Source organism: Dendrobates tinctorius, unplaced genomic scaffold, assembly GCF_039654945.1.
Source record: "Dendrobates tinctorius isolate UK_male_01 unplaced genomic scaffold, ASM3965494v1 ptg000103l, whole genome shotgun sequence".
Lineage (NCBI taxonomy): Eukaryota > Metazoa > Chordata > Amphibia > Anura > Dendrobatidae > Dendrobates > Dendrobates tinctorius.
In genome coordinates this window covers 13,363,440-13,376,660 of record NW_027361771.1, presented here as the reverse complement: position 1 = coordinate 13,376,660, position 13,221 = coordinate 13,363,440, and the positions used below count along the sequence as shown (strand labels likewise).

Here is a 13,221-nt window from a genome sequence, read left to right as displayed (position 1 = left end):
TGCAAGTACTTCAGAATAGCGCTAGAAAGGAGACCTCACAACCCATCTGCATAGAGAGATTCCCAAATTGCTTCCAGGCTGATCAACTCCTGTACCATCTGTAATCTGAATCCTGGACTGTACCTACAAAGCCCAGTAAAAAGTCAAATTATAGTGTGGGTTTATCAGTTATCTCCTGACAGCTGTAAAAATTGCCACCACGGACCAATACTGTGCAAGCCACACCACTTACCTGATCTCAGAGGTTGCTATTGCTCTTACGGGATCTGGACTTACACAGGGACAATTTGTTTGGGGAAATGGAGTCAGCTTTTGGACCATTTAAAGATGTAAACCAGGCAAGCAGATTTATATCTGTCAGCTGCCAGCAGTAAGCTGGGAGTATTGTAAGGTATGATAGTGTCCTACTAGCCTTGGTAGCTAGCTGATTACTTCAGCTAGACTGCACACACATCAATAATGCCATACTGGATCACACTACAGGTCCCAGCCTCTGTAGCCTACGCTGCCCAGAGCTTCTGGTCCCCATGTCTCCTCCAACACCTGCACCATCTGCAGAATGAATATAGTGGTGCTTGTGACAGGAGCATACATCACAGGAGTAGATCTAGGGAGCAAAAATGACACATATACCCAAAACTAGTACAAACTACAACTTATTCTGCTAAATAAAAAAATAAGCTTTCCTACAGCTCTATGTAAAAATAAAAATACTAAAACTAGCTGCCAGATATAAATATACTTGCCTGGTTTGCATCTCTAAATTTAAGTTCCTGTTCTAGTGCTCCATACAAAGTATTTTTATGAAGGTGATTTGTGTGTAAAAGTAGTACAAACCTAAAAAATCTATATAAATTTGGTTGTTTTATTATTCCATCAACCTGAAGGCTAGAGTTAACATTAACCACCTACGGTCACAATCCTCATAGTAAGTCTTATATGCATCATATCATCATTAACTAAAATTAGAAAAAATGCAAGCCAAAATATATTAAAAACATCATGTTTATTTAAAATATATAGAGATAAATCAAAAATTACATGTGATAATGAGACAACACAAGTAAGAATACTGGACACAATGTCTCGGAACACAGCGAAATACTTCCGGGACATAGTGTACCGGCGCATGTGCAGTAATGATTATCGGCTTTGCTCGCAGTTGGGTAAAGCATACTGTGCATGCGCGAAGCAAGATTGCTTTGCGCACGCGCAAACTATGGAGAAGAACTACTCTAATACCAGAGAAGATCACGGACGGGGGGCCACGGATGGGGTGGAGAAAAAGGAAGAAACACCACCCATCGGACCGGACCCAGGCCATTTACATAGGCCTCCAACATCCAGTGACAGATTCCCTTTAATCATACTGACCCACAGAATAAATTCAGTGCTTTATTTGAGCAGCATGGGAATTTAAAATATTATTCTGGAAATTTTAACAAGGAGCCAAGGCTGCATATTGCAATAAATTCCATCATAAGACACATAGTGCAATCGTGTTGGACTGGGATGCCAAGACCATTTATATGTATAGGGATGATGCGCACTCAGGTCTTAAGATAAAGTAGGTGCTGGTGAATTAAACCACTGAGGACTTGTTCACACAAAGAAAATGATTCACCACACTCAATACGTTAATGATATGCAAAAATTCATAAATTTATTAAACATGTACAAGCCAAAAAGAAGGAAAAGATGTGTCCAAGCAGAATTTAAGGGATGTACAAACAAAAATACCCAGCTTTTCGATCCTCCCGGATCTTATTCATGGAGTACACTCGATGTAGTTAATGACGGACCTGGGGCACTCGAAGAGGGTACACGTCCCCTCAGGGTAACTGTGAGGTTTAGGTATCGTAGAAAACTGGTAGTATCTAATTGGTAAAGGTTTCAGTAAGGTGGTGCCATACATAAATCTCCGCTGGAGATAGGTAAATTCTAACTTGAAGTTGTAGAGGCTTTAATTTAGGGGTTGCCACCTGAGGTAGATAGCGCTTAGCATGGAGCTGCCATATAGCGCCACCTGCATCTCTTGTCTCCTCCTCACAGGATCCCCCAGGCTTAAATTTTTTCTTGACGGCCACTGCAGCCACAATTCAAATCCTATCTGCCTCAGGTTGGAACTCATACACAACGGCCATCGTAGCCTCATATCAAACACTATCTGCCTCAGGTCAAAATTTCCATATGGCAGCTCCATGCTAAGCGCTATCTACCTCAGGTGGCAACCCCTAAATTATAGCCTCTACAACTTCAAGTTAGAATTTACCTATCTCCAGCGGAGATTTATGTATGGCACCACCTTACTGAAACCTTTACCAATTAGATACAACCTGTTTTCTACGATACCTAAACCTCACAGTTACCCTGAGGGGACGTGTACCCTCTTCGAGTGCCCCAGGCCCGTCATTAACAAAATCGAGTGTACCCCATGAATAAGATCCGGGAGGATCGAAACGTCGGGTATTGTTGTTTGTACATCCCTTAAATTCTGCTTGGGCAGTTCTTTTCCTTATTTTTGGATTGGACATGTTTAATAAATTTATGAATTTTTGCATACCATTAACGTATTGAGTGCGGTGAATCATTTTCTAAGAGTCCACCATTAACATCAACCCCAGGGCCCCACTTTTCAGCTACATGCAAATATGACTTTATCCTCAGTCACAAATTTCTGTAGCAATAAAACGGGTATATTTTTTAATCAAAAAGATGCTGCCTTTGTCTGTAAATAACAAATATGAACCTAGCACTCAACTTAAAGGTATTTGTAAGGCGGTTTATTGTAGTACACGAAAAAAGACGTTTCGGTCAATGTGACCTTCTTCAGTTACTACAAGGGTAAATGTAATTACAAAACAAAACGTCATATAAAACAGAAAAAATAACAAAGGAAAAAAAAAGGAAAAAAACAAAGGAAAACAGAAGTATATACATACAATAGTCAAAATGGTCATACAAAAATAGGATAAATTGGTCGCAGATAACGCCAGGTATCCCACACTGCCCATATCACGGCAAATAATTTAAAAAGAGCCATAGAAAATATATAGCAGCAATCCATAAGAATGTCAAACATACCGTGCGGTATATAGATTGTGTAGAGCTTATAGGCATCTATCAGAAAGGACGATGGTGCTTTAGGCATCTAAAAAACAAGATGCGGTGAAATGGAGCATATGATAGTAGTTGTGAATCATGTAGCAGGAAAAAAAAAAAAAAGGAGTACTTACTGAGGTGAATAATCGCTCTAAGGTAATGAGCTGTGGAGGATATAGCAAGGGGGAGAATTATTGCAATGTGTGCATATATAGTATCACCTCCCCTGTTAATAGGTAAATATCAGCACTAAGTATTTACCTTTTTCAGTATATAGGAGAGGGGCAAACGTGCCTCCAGATGCGGTGTCCACCGGCGATCTGATCCTGCATGCAGACATGCAGGTTTAAAAAGGGGAGGGGGAGGGATGCTTAGTGGTGGGCGGCCAATGGGAGCTGTAAGCTCCAGTAAACAGGAAGTGACTAACAGGAAGAATATGGCTGTGTGTTCCACAGTACAGAGAGCTTGCTTTCCACCAGAAGAAAGACATAATAACAGCTCAAAATGTGGAGAAACACATGCTAATAATAGCGGTTATATGTGGGGATGCTATATATTGTTGGTAGGGAGATTGGAAAGCAGAATTCAAGAGATAGAAATTAACATATAAATGACCATAGCCTGGTCAATAGAAAACATATTTTTGTATGACCATTTTGACTATTGTATGTATATACTTCTGTTTTCATTAGTTTTTTTCCTTTGTTTTTTTCCTTTGTTATTTTTTCTGTTTTATATGACGTTTTGTTTTGTAATTATATTTACCCTTTTAGTAACTGAAGAAGGTCACATTGACCGAAACGTCTTTTTTCGTGTACTACAATAAACTGCCTTACAAATACCTTTAAGTTGAGTGCTAGGTTCATATTTGTTGCTTTAACGGTTTGGGAACCTAACCTTAGCACCATCTTGAGTTGTGCTCACGGTGTTCTTTCTATATTTGTCTGTAAATAGTGAATCAAGTGTATTGTGCTTGATGCTGCACAGGGGCCCACCAGAGGATTCTACTGTTCTTCCGTGGGCCTGGCTGAATCTGACTGCAATCCTTACAAGCTATATGACATAGAGCCCTTGAGCTTTTCCAGAGAGCGCACAGTTTAGGCCAACGGTGCCACCTTGCCACTGGTTAGAATTGTCAATCAATCTGCAGTGCACTACCCTCTGCAAACAGGAAGCTGGAAGACTGGGGAGTGGTGTACTCAAGCCAGCATGAGATAAACCTTTTAAATGATTAAATTACCTACTTTTAAATCAGTGTTTCTCCACTCCAGTCCTCAAGACCCACCATCAGGTCATGTTTTCAGGATTTCCTTAGTATTGCATTGGTGATAGAATTAATGCTTGAGCAGGTGATGAAATTAAAAACTTGACCTGTTGGTGGGTCTTGAGAACTGGAGTTGAGAAACACTGCATTAAATGCTTTTATTTAGGCTCAAAATGTCTATGATTTCTTATTTTAGAACAATGTAAATTAAGCATTTCAATTCTATGGGTAAAAGTTTTCTCAGAGTGATACCTTTATTGGCTAACCAGAAAATAATGTTTGTAAGTTTTCAGAGTACAGAGGCTCCTTTTTCAGGCAAGATTACAAAATCTTTTTGTAATCCTGCCTGAAGAAGGAGCCTCTGTGCTCTGAAATGTTGCAAACATATTATTTTCTGGTTAACCAATAAAGGTATCACTCTTAGAATACTTTTGTCATCACTGGGCAGAAAAGTATTCACATTGATTTTTCTGGCTAACACGGTACCACAATATAATTTGTTATTGTACATCAATTCTACTGGTGAAATTACCAAATTTAAGAATGCCAAATGTAAGGTAAAACAAGGGTACTTACACTATGTATGACATATCCTGGCTCACCAAACAATACTAATGGTGTGATTCTTTCATTGTTTGAATAGTGCAATCTGTCAGGAACCTCCTCTTTCTTGTAGACATTCAATTTAGGGTGACCACCTTTCAATGCTTGATATACTTTTTCCAAGTTTCCTTCTTTAGGTACTAGAAGTCCTGATGGCCCATAATCCACTAAATGAAACTGAAGATCAGAAAGAGAGAAGCCTGGTATATCTTTCAGGATAATCTCACCCTCGCCTTTCTGTACTGTAGTCATACCATGATCTGCAGTGATTATAACATTGAGTTTGGATTCCAAGCCATAGTGTCGCACTTGATTCCGTATGTGTCCAACCATGCGATCTATTTGTCTAACCATGTCTTTGCGCTGCTGAGTATCTGGTCCATGTTTGTGTCCTGTCACATCGGGTTCTCCAAAATATAGTGTTACAAAGTCAAGATTTTCCTCTGTGAACCACTTCATCACGGTTTCTACATTTTCTTTCCATTCAGCTTCATTGCTATAGTTGTGTATTTTACTCTCAACTTTTTTAATGTTTACAGTTTCACCTCCATATGTGGCATTGCCACCAGGGAAGAAAAGAGATCCAGTTTTTAAACCCTGGGAAAAAAAATAATATCTTAGTTAATGCAAACATGATGATATTTACTTAGTAAGGCTATGTTCTCATGTTGTGTTTTCGCAGCATTTTTTGCTGCTTTTTTATGCAAAATTAAAAGCTGCTTTTTACGGTTCCATCAAAAGCTTTGTTTTTTTTCCTGACTAAATTGGACTACTGAAAAAAAGTTCAAACCTGCATAACTGTTAAAATGTAGCCAGGAACCAATTTAAACAACATTAATAGTTCCCCCACCAATAATGAGGACCAGTCAAGTAATAGTGGAGTACTCCCAATATCATGCAATAAAAGAAGAAACTAGAGTAGCCATCAGCCACAATACAAGGTAGTGAAAAAGATAAAAGACAAATCTTTATTACTGTATTTAAAAAATACATCAAACATTTGACTTTTTGAAAGCAAAATTTTCTTCACCAATTGTCGGACGCCATGTCGTGTTTAGAGAGCCTCTGATGTGCCTAAACAGTGAAAATCTCCCACAAGTGACACCATTTTGGAAACTAGACCCCACAGGTAACCCTCAGGTACTTCATCAAGTTTATAACATTCAGCCATAAAAATAAAAAAATCAAATTTTCCCCACAAATATGTTTTTAGCACAAAATATTGCATTTTCATAAGGGTAACAGGCAAAATTGCACCATATAATTTGTTGTGTAATTTCTCCTTTGTACGCCGATACCCCATATGATGGAGAAAACCACTGTTTGGGCGCATGACAGAGCTCGGAAGGGATGAGCGCCATTTGACTTTTTTGAATGCAAAATTTGCGGGAACAATTGGCGGACACCATGTCGCGTTTGGAGAGTCTCTGATGTGCCAAAACAGTGAAAATCCCTCACAAGTGACACTATTTTGGAAACTAGACCCCTCAGGGGAATGATCTCGATGTGTGGTGAGCACATTGAACCCTCAGGTGCTTCACAGAAGTTTATAACATTGAGCCGTAAAAATAAAAATAATCAAATATGTTTTTAGCACAAAATATTGCATTTTTCTAAGGGTAACAGGATAAATTGCACCATACAATTTGTTGTGCAATTTCTCCTGATTACGCCGATACCCCATATGTGGGGGTACACTACTTTTGAGGCACAGTGCAAAGCTCAGAAGGGAAGAGGTGCCATATTGGAGTTCAGATTTTGCTGGAATGGTTTGAGAGTGCCATGTCACAATGCCACATTAGCAGAACCCTTGAGGTGCCAGAACAACAGAAACCCCCTGTATGTGAACTCATTTTACAAACTACACTCCCCAATGAATTCATCTAGGGTTGCAGTGATCATATTGACACCACATGTGCCTCACAGAGTTTTATACCACTGAGCGGTGAAGAAAAAATAAATTGCATTTTTTCCACTAAAATGTTGTTTTAGCCCCAAGTTTTTAATTTTTCTAAGGGCTAATAGGAAATTTTTTTTTACAAAGAAAGGGTCCATATTTTCCTGAGTGCATCAATGCCCTACATGTAATCGGGAAATATTTTTCAGGCACAGTGCAAAGCTCAGAAGGCAAGGAGCGCCTGATTTTACTGTTATGGTTTGCAGGTGATATGACCCCCTGGAAGAGATCATGAGATGCCAGAACAGCAGAACCGCCCCATAAGTGACCCCATTTTACAAACCACACCCTTCAATGAATTCATCTAGGGGTGCAGTGATCATGCTTACACCATGGATGTGTCACAAAATTTTAAACTATTGGGCAGTGAAGACAAAATAACTACATTTTTACCACAAAAATTTTGTTTTAGCCCCAGATTTTACATTTGCACACAAGAAGTGGGTAAAAATGACACCAAAATTTGTCCCACAATTTCTACTGAATGTGGCAGTACACCATATGTGGCTGTACAGTACTGCTTAGCTATACGGAGAAACCCGGGAGGAATGGAGCACTATTTGCCTCCTGAAGCATAGATTTTCCTAGAACAGTTTGTGGACTCCATATACAGAGCCCCCAATTGCTAGAAGAGCAGAATCCCCTCTCAAGTGACCCCATTTGGGAAACTATACCCCTTGGGGAATTTATCTACAGGTGTAGTGACAATTTTGACACCATGAGTATTTTCCAGAAAGAAGCAACAATGAATGTTGCTGAGTAAAAATTGCAAACTGCCATTGTAGTGACCAATACGCTGTAGTGACCAGTATGCTGTAGTGACCAGTATTCTGTAATGACCAGTATGTTGCAGTCACCAGTACGTTATGCCCAGCCCATGCTTCTGGAGGCTTGCACCCGTAAGTTAGGCGAGCTCTCATCACTTCAGAAAGGCCAAACGTGAACGCAATATGTGGTTTAGGTACACTGTAGGGCTCAGGAGGGAGGGGAGAACTTGGTTTTGGGAGCGGATAATTTGCTGAATTTCTTTTGGCTGGTGAGGAGCCATTTCACTTTTCTAGAGCATTTGTGCTACCAGTAATGTGGAAACCCCCTATATTTCCATTAACAGATGACAAACCTGAGTTATAACAAAAACTTGATTCCAGCTCACCCAGTTGCTCTATACTCATCCACCCGGGACTCAAGGTCTCACCCTGGCTTTACATCAAGGATAATAGAAAAAATTGAAGTCCAGCTCCAATGAGTAAGACTGCTTAGTGCAGTCGAAACGAGTCGACTGGTTCATGTCAACCATGAAAATTTTCTTTTGTACGCACTATATTTTATTTTGAAGTATAAAAAGAAAAGGAAAATCCAGTCCTGTTGAGCCGGACTTCAATTTTTTCTATGAACCTGAGTTAGGGCTTGCTTTTTTGTGGACTGAGTTGATGCTTTTATTGGGAACATTTTACATAACATTTGGGATCGCATTTATCCGGCATTCTATGCAGACCACTTACTTTGGGGTTTCCATCTAAATCTCCGAGTGAAGTGATTCAGATGAAACCCCTGAGTGAGCCATTCACTATAATGAGAAAATGGAAAACGGTCATAGGAGCGCAGGAAAGAGACTCAGACAAGAGATGGGTTTAAACCACAACACATTTCGACGGAGAATCTATCAGGTGGAAGACGGATCCTTCGTCGAAACGCGTTGTGGTTTAAACCCATCTCTTGTCTGAGTCTCTTTCCTGCTCTCCTAAGACCGTTTTCCATTTTCTCATTGCTCCTATCCTCCATTGTAGGTTTTTGGCTGGAGCTGTGGTGGAGACCTGACATCCTTGTCTGCCCCTGGGTTGCTTCCTAAGCGCGCCTTTATGACCGCTTATCACTGACTCTTATTCACTATAATGAGGCGGCAGAGTTACTCTGGACTCCATCTGGCTTCTGTTCAGCAGTGTCTTTCTTTTCAGAAGTGCACAAAACTGTAGCCGATGGCACATTTATGCAATCCTAAAGAGACAGACACGGCCAGATCACAGGTCAGATGGCATCCACAGTGCCTCTATCTGCCTCATTATAGGGAATCTTCCACCAGAGGTTCCATCTAAATCATGTATTTCAGATATTTACAAGGAAACCCAGTTGTAAGCGCTCACCGCAGGGCGAAGGATAAATGTGCGCCGAGCCTAAGGCTATGTGCCCACGTATGCAGAAAATTTCTGCTTCAAAACCGGACTCATTCCCAGAAAATGCGCATTTTATTTCCGTGCGCTTTTGTGCGTTTTCCGCACGTTTTTGCGCAAAAAACGCACGTTTTTGATGCGTTTTTTTCTGCGCGTCTTCTGACTCATAGAAAATAGCTAAAAACGTGGACTTTTCTGCAAAATTAATGAGCATGCTGCATTTTTACCACAAAGCGTTTTTTGCGGAAAAAAAGCATCAATTTGCACAAAAAGTGCGGAATTCATTTAAAATGAATGGGATGCTTCTTGTATGCGTTTTTGAAGCGTTTTGACCAGGACAAATGCTTCAAAAATGTAAAAAAAATGCTTCCGTGGGCACAGCAGGTGAAGAATTGGTTTTATTAATTTTTTTATGCCGTTCCTTGTGCGGTATAAGTGATTAGGCGACTTTATTCTTCGGGTTGGTGCAATTACAGCGATACCAAATTTATATTGGGTTTTTATGTTTGACTGCTGTCACATACTAAAGACACTTTTTATTGCAAAAAATAGTTTTTGCATCACCACATTTTTATAATTTTTCCATATTTTGGCCAACAGAGTCATGTAAGTTCTTCTTTTTTGTGGGACAAGTTGACTTTTTTTTGGTACCATTTTCGGGCACATGACATATTTTGATCGCTTTGTATTCCGATTTTTGTGAGGCAGAACGAACAAAAACCAGCAATTCAGGAATTTCATTTGAGGGAGGGGGGTTATGTTGTTTCCGTGTGTGGTAAAATTGATAAGGCAGTTTTATTTTTCGGGTCAGTAAGATTGTAGCGATACCTCATTTATATTTTTTAATGTTTTGGCGATTTTATACAATAAAAACTATTTTATAGAAAAATAATTATTTTTGCATTGCTTTATTCTGAGAGCTATAATTTTTTTTATTTTCCCACTGATGGAGCTGTATGACACTTTCAGCGGTACCATGTTTATTTATATTTGTCTTTTTGATCACGGTTTATTCCACTTTTTATTCGGTGGTATACTAAAGCATTGTTTTTTGCCTTGTTTTTAATTTATTTTTCATGATGTTCACTAAAGGGGTTAATTAGCAGGACCGTTTTATAGTTCGGGTTGTTGCGGGTGCAGTGATACAAAATATGTGTACTTTTATTGTTTATATTTTTTTCTCATTCAAATATTTATTTAGAGATACAATATCTTTTGATATTTTTTATTATTTTTGATTTTTTACAATTATTTAATTTTTTTTACTTTTTTCTAACTTTTTTTTACTATGGGACAATCATTTTTTGCATGATGATCATTTCTACAGCATGGAGATGCTCTGCACAGACAGAAAAACTTGCTGATCATGCACCAGGCATGATCAGCAAGTTTGCTAGGTCTGGTGACCCGGATGCCGTCATGACGACATCAGGTCAGCATGGCAAAGATCGGGACCCTGCGTCACATGTTCAATCGCAGCATTACGGGGGTTAAAGTGCCGGGAGCACTTCAGCTGGGAGTTTCAGCTTTCATAATCAGTTGACACCTGGCGGCGATCGCCCGCACACACCCCGTGTGCACAGGCGATCGTTCATACGTAGTAATCCGTCCGTGGTTAAATAGGCCCAGGGCAGATGGACAGATTATTATGTCTGATGTCAGAAAGGGGTTAAACCAAAATGTCTTGGTTCTATAAGAAATATACAATTATTCCAGAACAATAGGGTTGTTCTTATTATGCTGAAAGGCAAAGCTGCACCGAGAGCACTACTAGAAAATGTACATAAAAAATAAACATGGTATACATTGTTTAGCAAGATTGGAATTATCAGTGAAAAATATTACATGAATTTATTAAGATACGTTGCATGAAGATTCAGACAAAGCCAACTTTTACTAATTCTTAAAAGGAATGTGTCAGTAGATTTTTTTAATGTAATTTGAAAGGGATAGAGACTCCAGGGCTGTGTGTTCCTGTTTCAATAAAATCAGTGCTTTATAAACAGGAGATACAGGACTTGATGTCTGGTGCCTCCTAGTCAACTGTTCTGTGTATCTCTGCCCCTGCCCCCCCATATTGATTAGCAGCTTTTTGTCAATGTGCAATGTATCTTGACCATTGCCAGTCAGTGGTCTTAGGAGTTATACAGGGTCCAGCATTCATAGCACTGATAGATCCGAAGCAGACAAAACAGCCATTGAATCAAAATGACAGCATGCAGACCAGTAAGTTGCAAATGGCTGGAATCAGGGTCTCAGGAGCTTTGTTATGCTTTAAAAACTGTCAGCGCTGCACTGACAGACAAACCTAATACACCATGGTCTTAGCATAGTGTAGCAAGTTTGCTAGCTCTGGTGAACAGGATATCATGACAACATCAGGTCACCATGGCAATTAACGGCCCCATGCAATGACATAGTGAGGGTGACAAGCAGAGAGCAGAGGGGGCTCCCTCCCTCTGCATTACTGCTAAATGCTTTGTCAGTTAACCCCCTTCATGACCAGAGGTATTTTTGGTTTTGCATTTTCGTTTTTTGCTTCCCTTCTTCTAAGAGCCATATTTTTTTTTATTTTTCCCTCAATATGGCCATGTGAGGGCTTGTTTTTTGCGGGACGAGTTGACGAGTTGTACTTATGAACAACACTATTGGTTTTACCATGTCGTGTACTAGAAAATGGGAAAAATATTCCAAGTGCGGTGAAATTGCATAAAAAGTACAATCCCACACTTGTTTTTTGTTTGGCTTTTTTACTAGGTTCACTAAATGCTGAAACTGACCTGCCGTTATTATTTTCCATGTAATTACAAGTTCATAGACACCAAACATGTCTAGTTTTTTATTTTTCACCTAAGTGGTGAAAAAAAATTCCAATCTTTGTTAAAAAATTTTTTGGCATTTTCCGATTCCCATAGCATCTCCATTTTTCGTGATCTGGGTGAGGGTTTATTTTTTGCATGCCGAGCTGATGTTTTTAATGACACCATTTTGATGCAGTTACGATCTTTTGATCGCCCGTTATTGCATTTTAATGCAATATCACGGCGAACAAAAAATTCTGGTGTTACTTTTTTTCTCGCTACGGCGTTTAGTGATCAGATTAATCCTTTTCTTATTGATAGATCAGGCAATTCTGAATGCGGCGATACCAAATATGTGTATGTTTGACTTTTTCTTTATTGTTTTACTTTGAATGGGGCGAAAGGGGGGTGATTTGAACTTTTAGATTTTTTTTTTATATTTTTCAAAACATTTTTTTTTTACTTTTGGCATGCTTCAATCGTCTCAATGGGAGACTAGAAGCTGCCACAATCCGATCGGCTCTGCTACATACAAGCGATGATCAGATCGTCTCTATGTAGTAGAATTACTCACTTGCTATGAGCGCTGACCACTGGGTGGCGCTCATAGCAAGCCAGCAGTGACAACCATAGTGGTCTCCAGGTGACCTCTGGTTGTCATGCCTACGAACCAGTGACCCACGATCACGTGACGGGGGTCACCGGTGGGCGAATTTCCGGCCCGATGACCGGAAGCACGAGTTAAATGCCGCTGTCAGCGTTTGACAGTGGCATTTAACGGTTTAATAGAAGCTGACTTGTCCTGGGAAAGATGTGGGCTCACCGCTGGAACCCACATCAAAGGGAAGGAGTCCGACGTCGGTGTACTATTACACCTGACCATGGAAAGGGGTTAAAGTGCCACTGAGTGCTGGGTGTCAGCAGTCGAAATCAGCTGACAACTGGTGGTGATGCACATGCACAGCCTCTATGCGCTCAAAATCTCCATGACATATCCATATATCGAAGGTCGGTAAGTACCAGCTACCCTGGACGTATCAATATGTCCAAGGTGGAAAAGTGGTTAACCGCCATGCATATCCTTCTCAGAAACACACCATATCAGTCCAGAGGCTGTGTCTCTCTTTGAAGCTTTTCCGCAACCTTTTCTGTGTCTGTAATGAGGGACCTCTCTTAGCTGAGCTATCTAATAGTGATCAGCGAGTATACTCGTTGCTTGGGTTTTCCCGAGCATGCTCGGGTGTCCTCCGAATATTTTGGCGTGCTCGGGGACTTAGTTTCTGTCGGCACAGCTGCATGATTTGTGGCTGCTGGACAGCCTGAATA

General features: G+C 40.0%; 1 protein-coding gene across 4 annotated transcripts in view; it reads right to left on the bottom strand.

Moving 5' to 3' along the window:
• Positions 1-13,221, bottom strand: part of ENPP7 (ectonucleotide pyrophosphatase/phosphodiesterase 7) — a 108,511-nt gene that overhangs the window by 44,345 nt on the left and 50,945 nt on the right. For all 4 annotated transcript variants that reach the window (XM_073588094.1, XM_073588096.1, XM_073588097.1 and 1 more), the window contains exon 3: positions 4,943-5,566. In XM_073588094.1, coding sequence (XP_073444195.1) covers positions 4,943-5,566 — 624 coding nt within the window. The remainder of the gene's footprint in view (positions 1-4,942; positions 5,567-13,221) is intronic.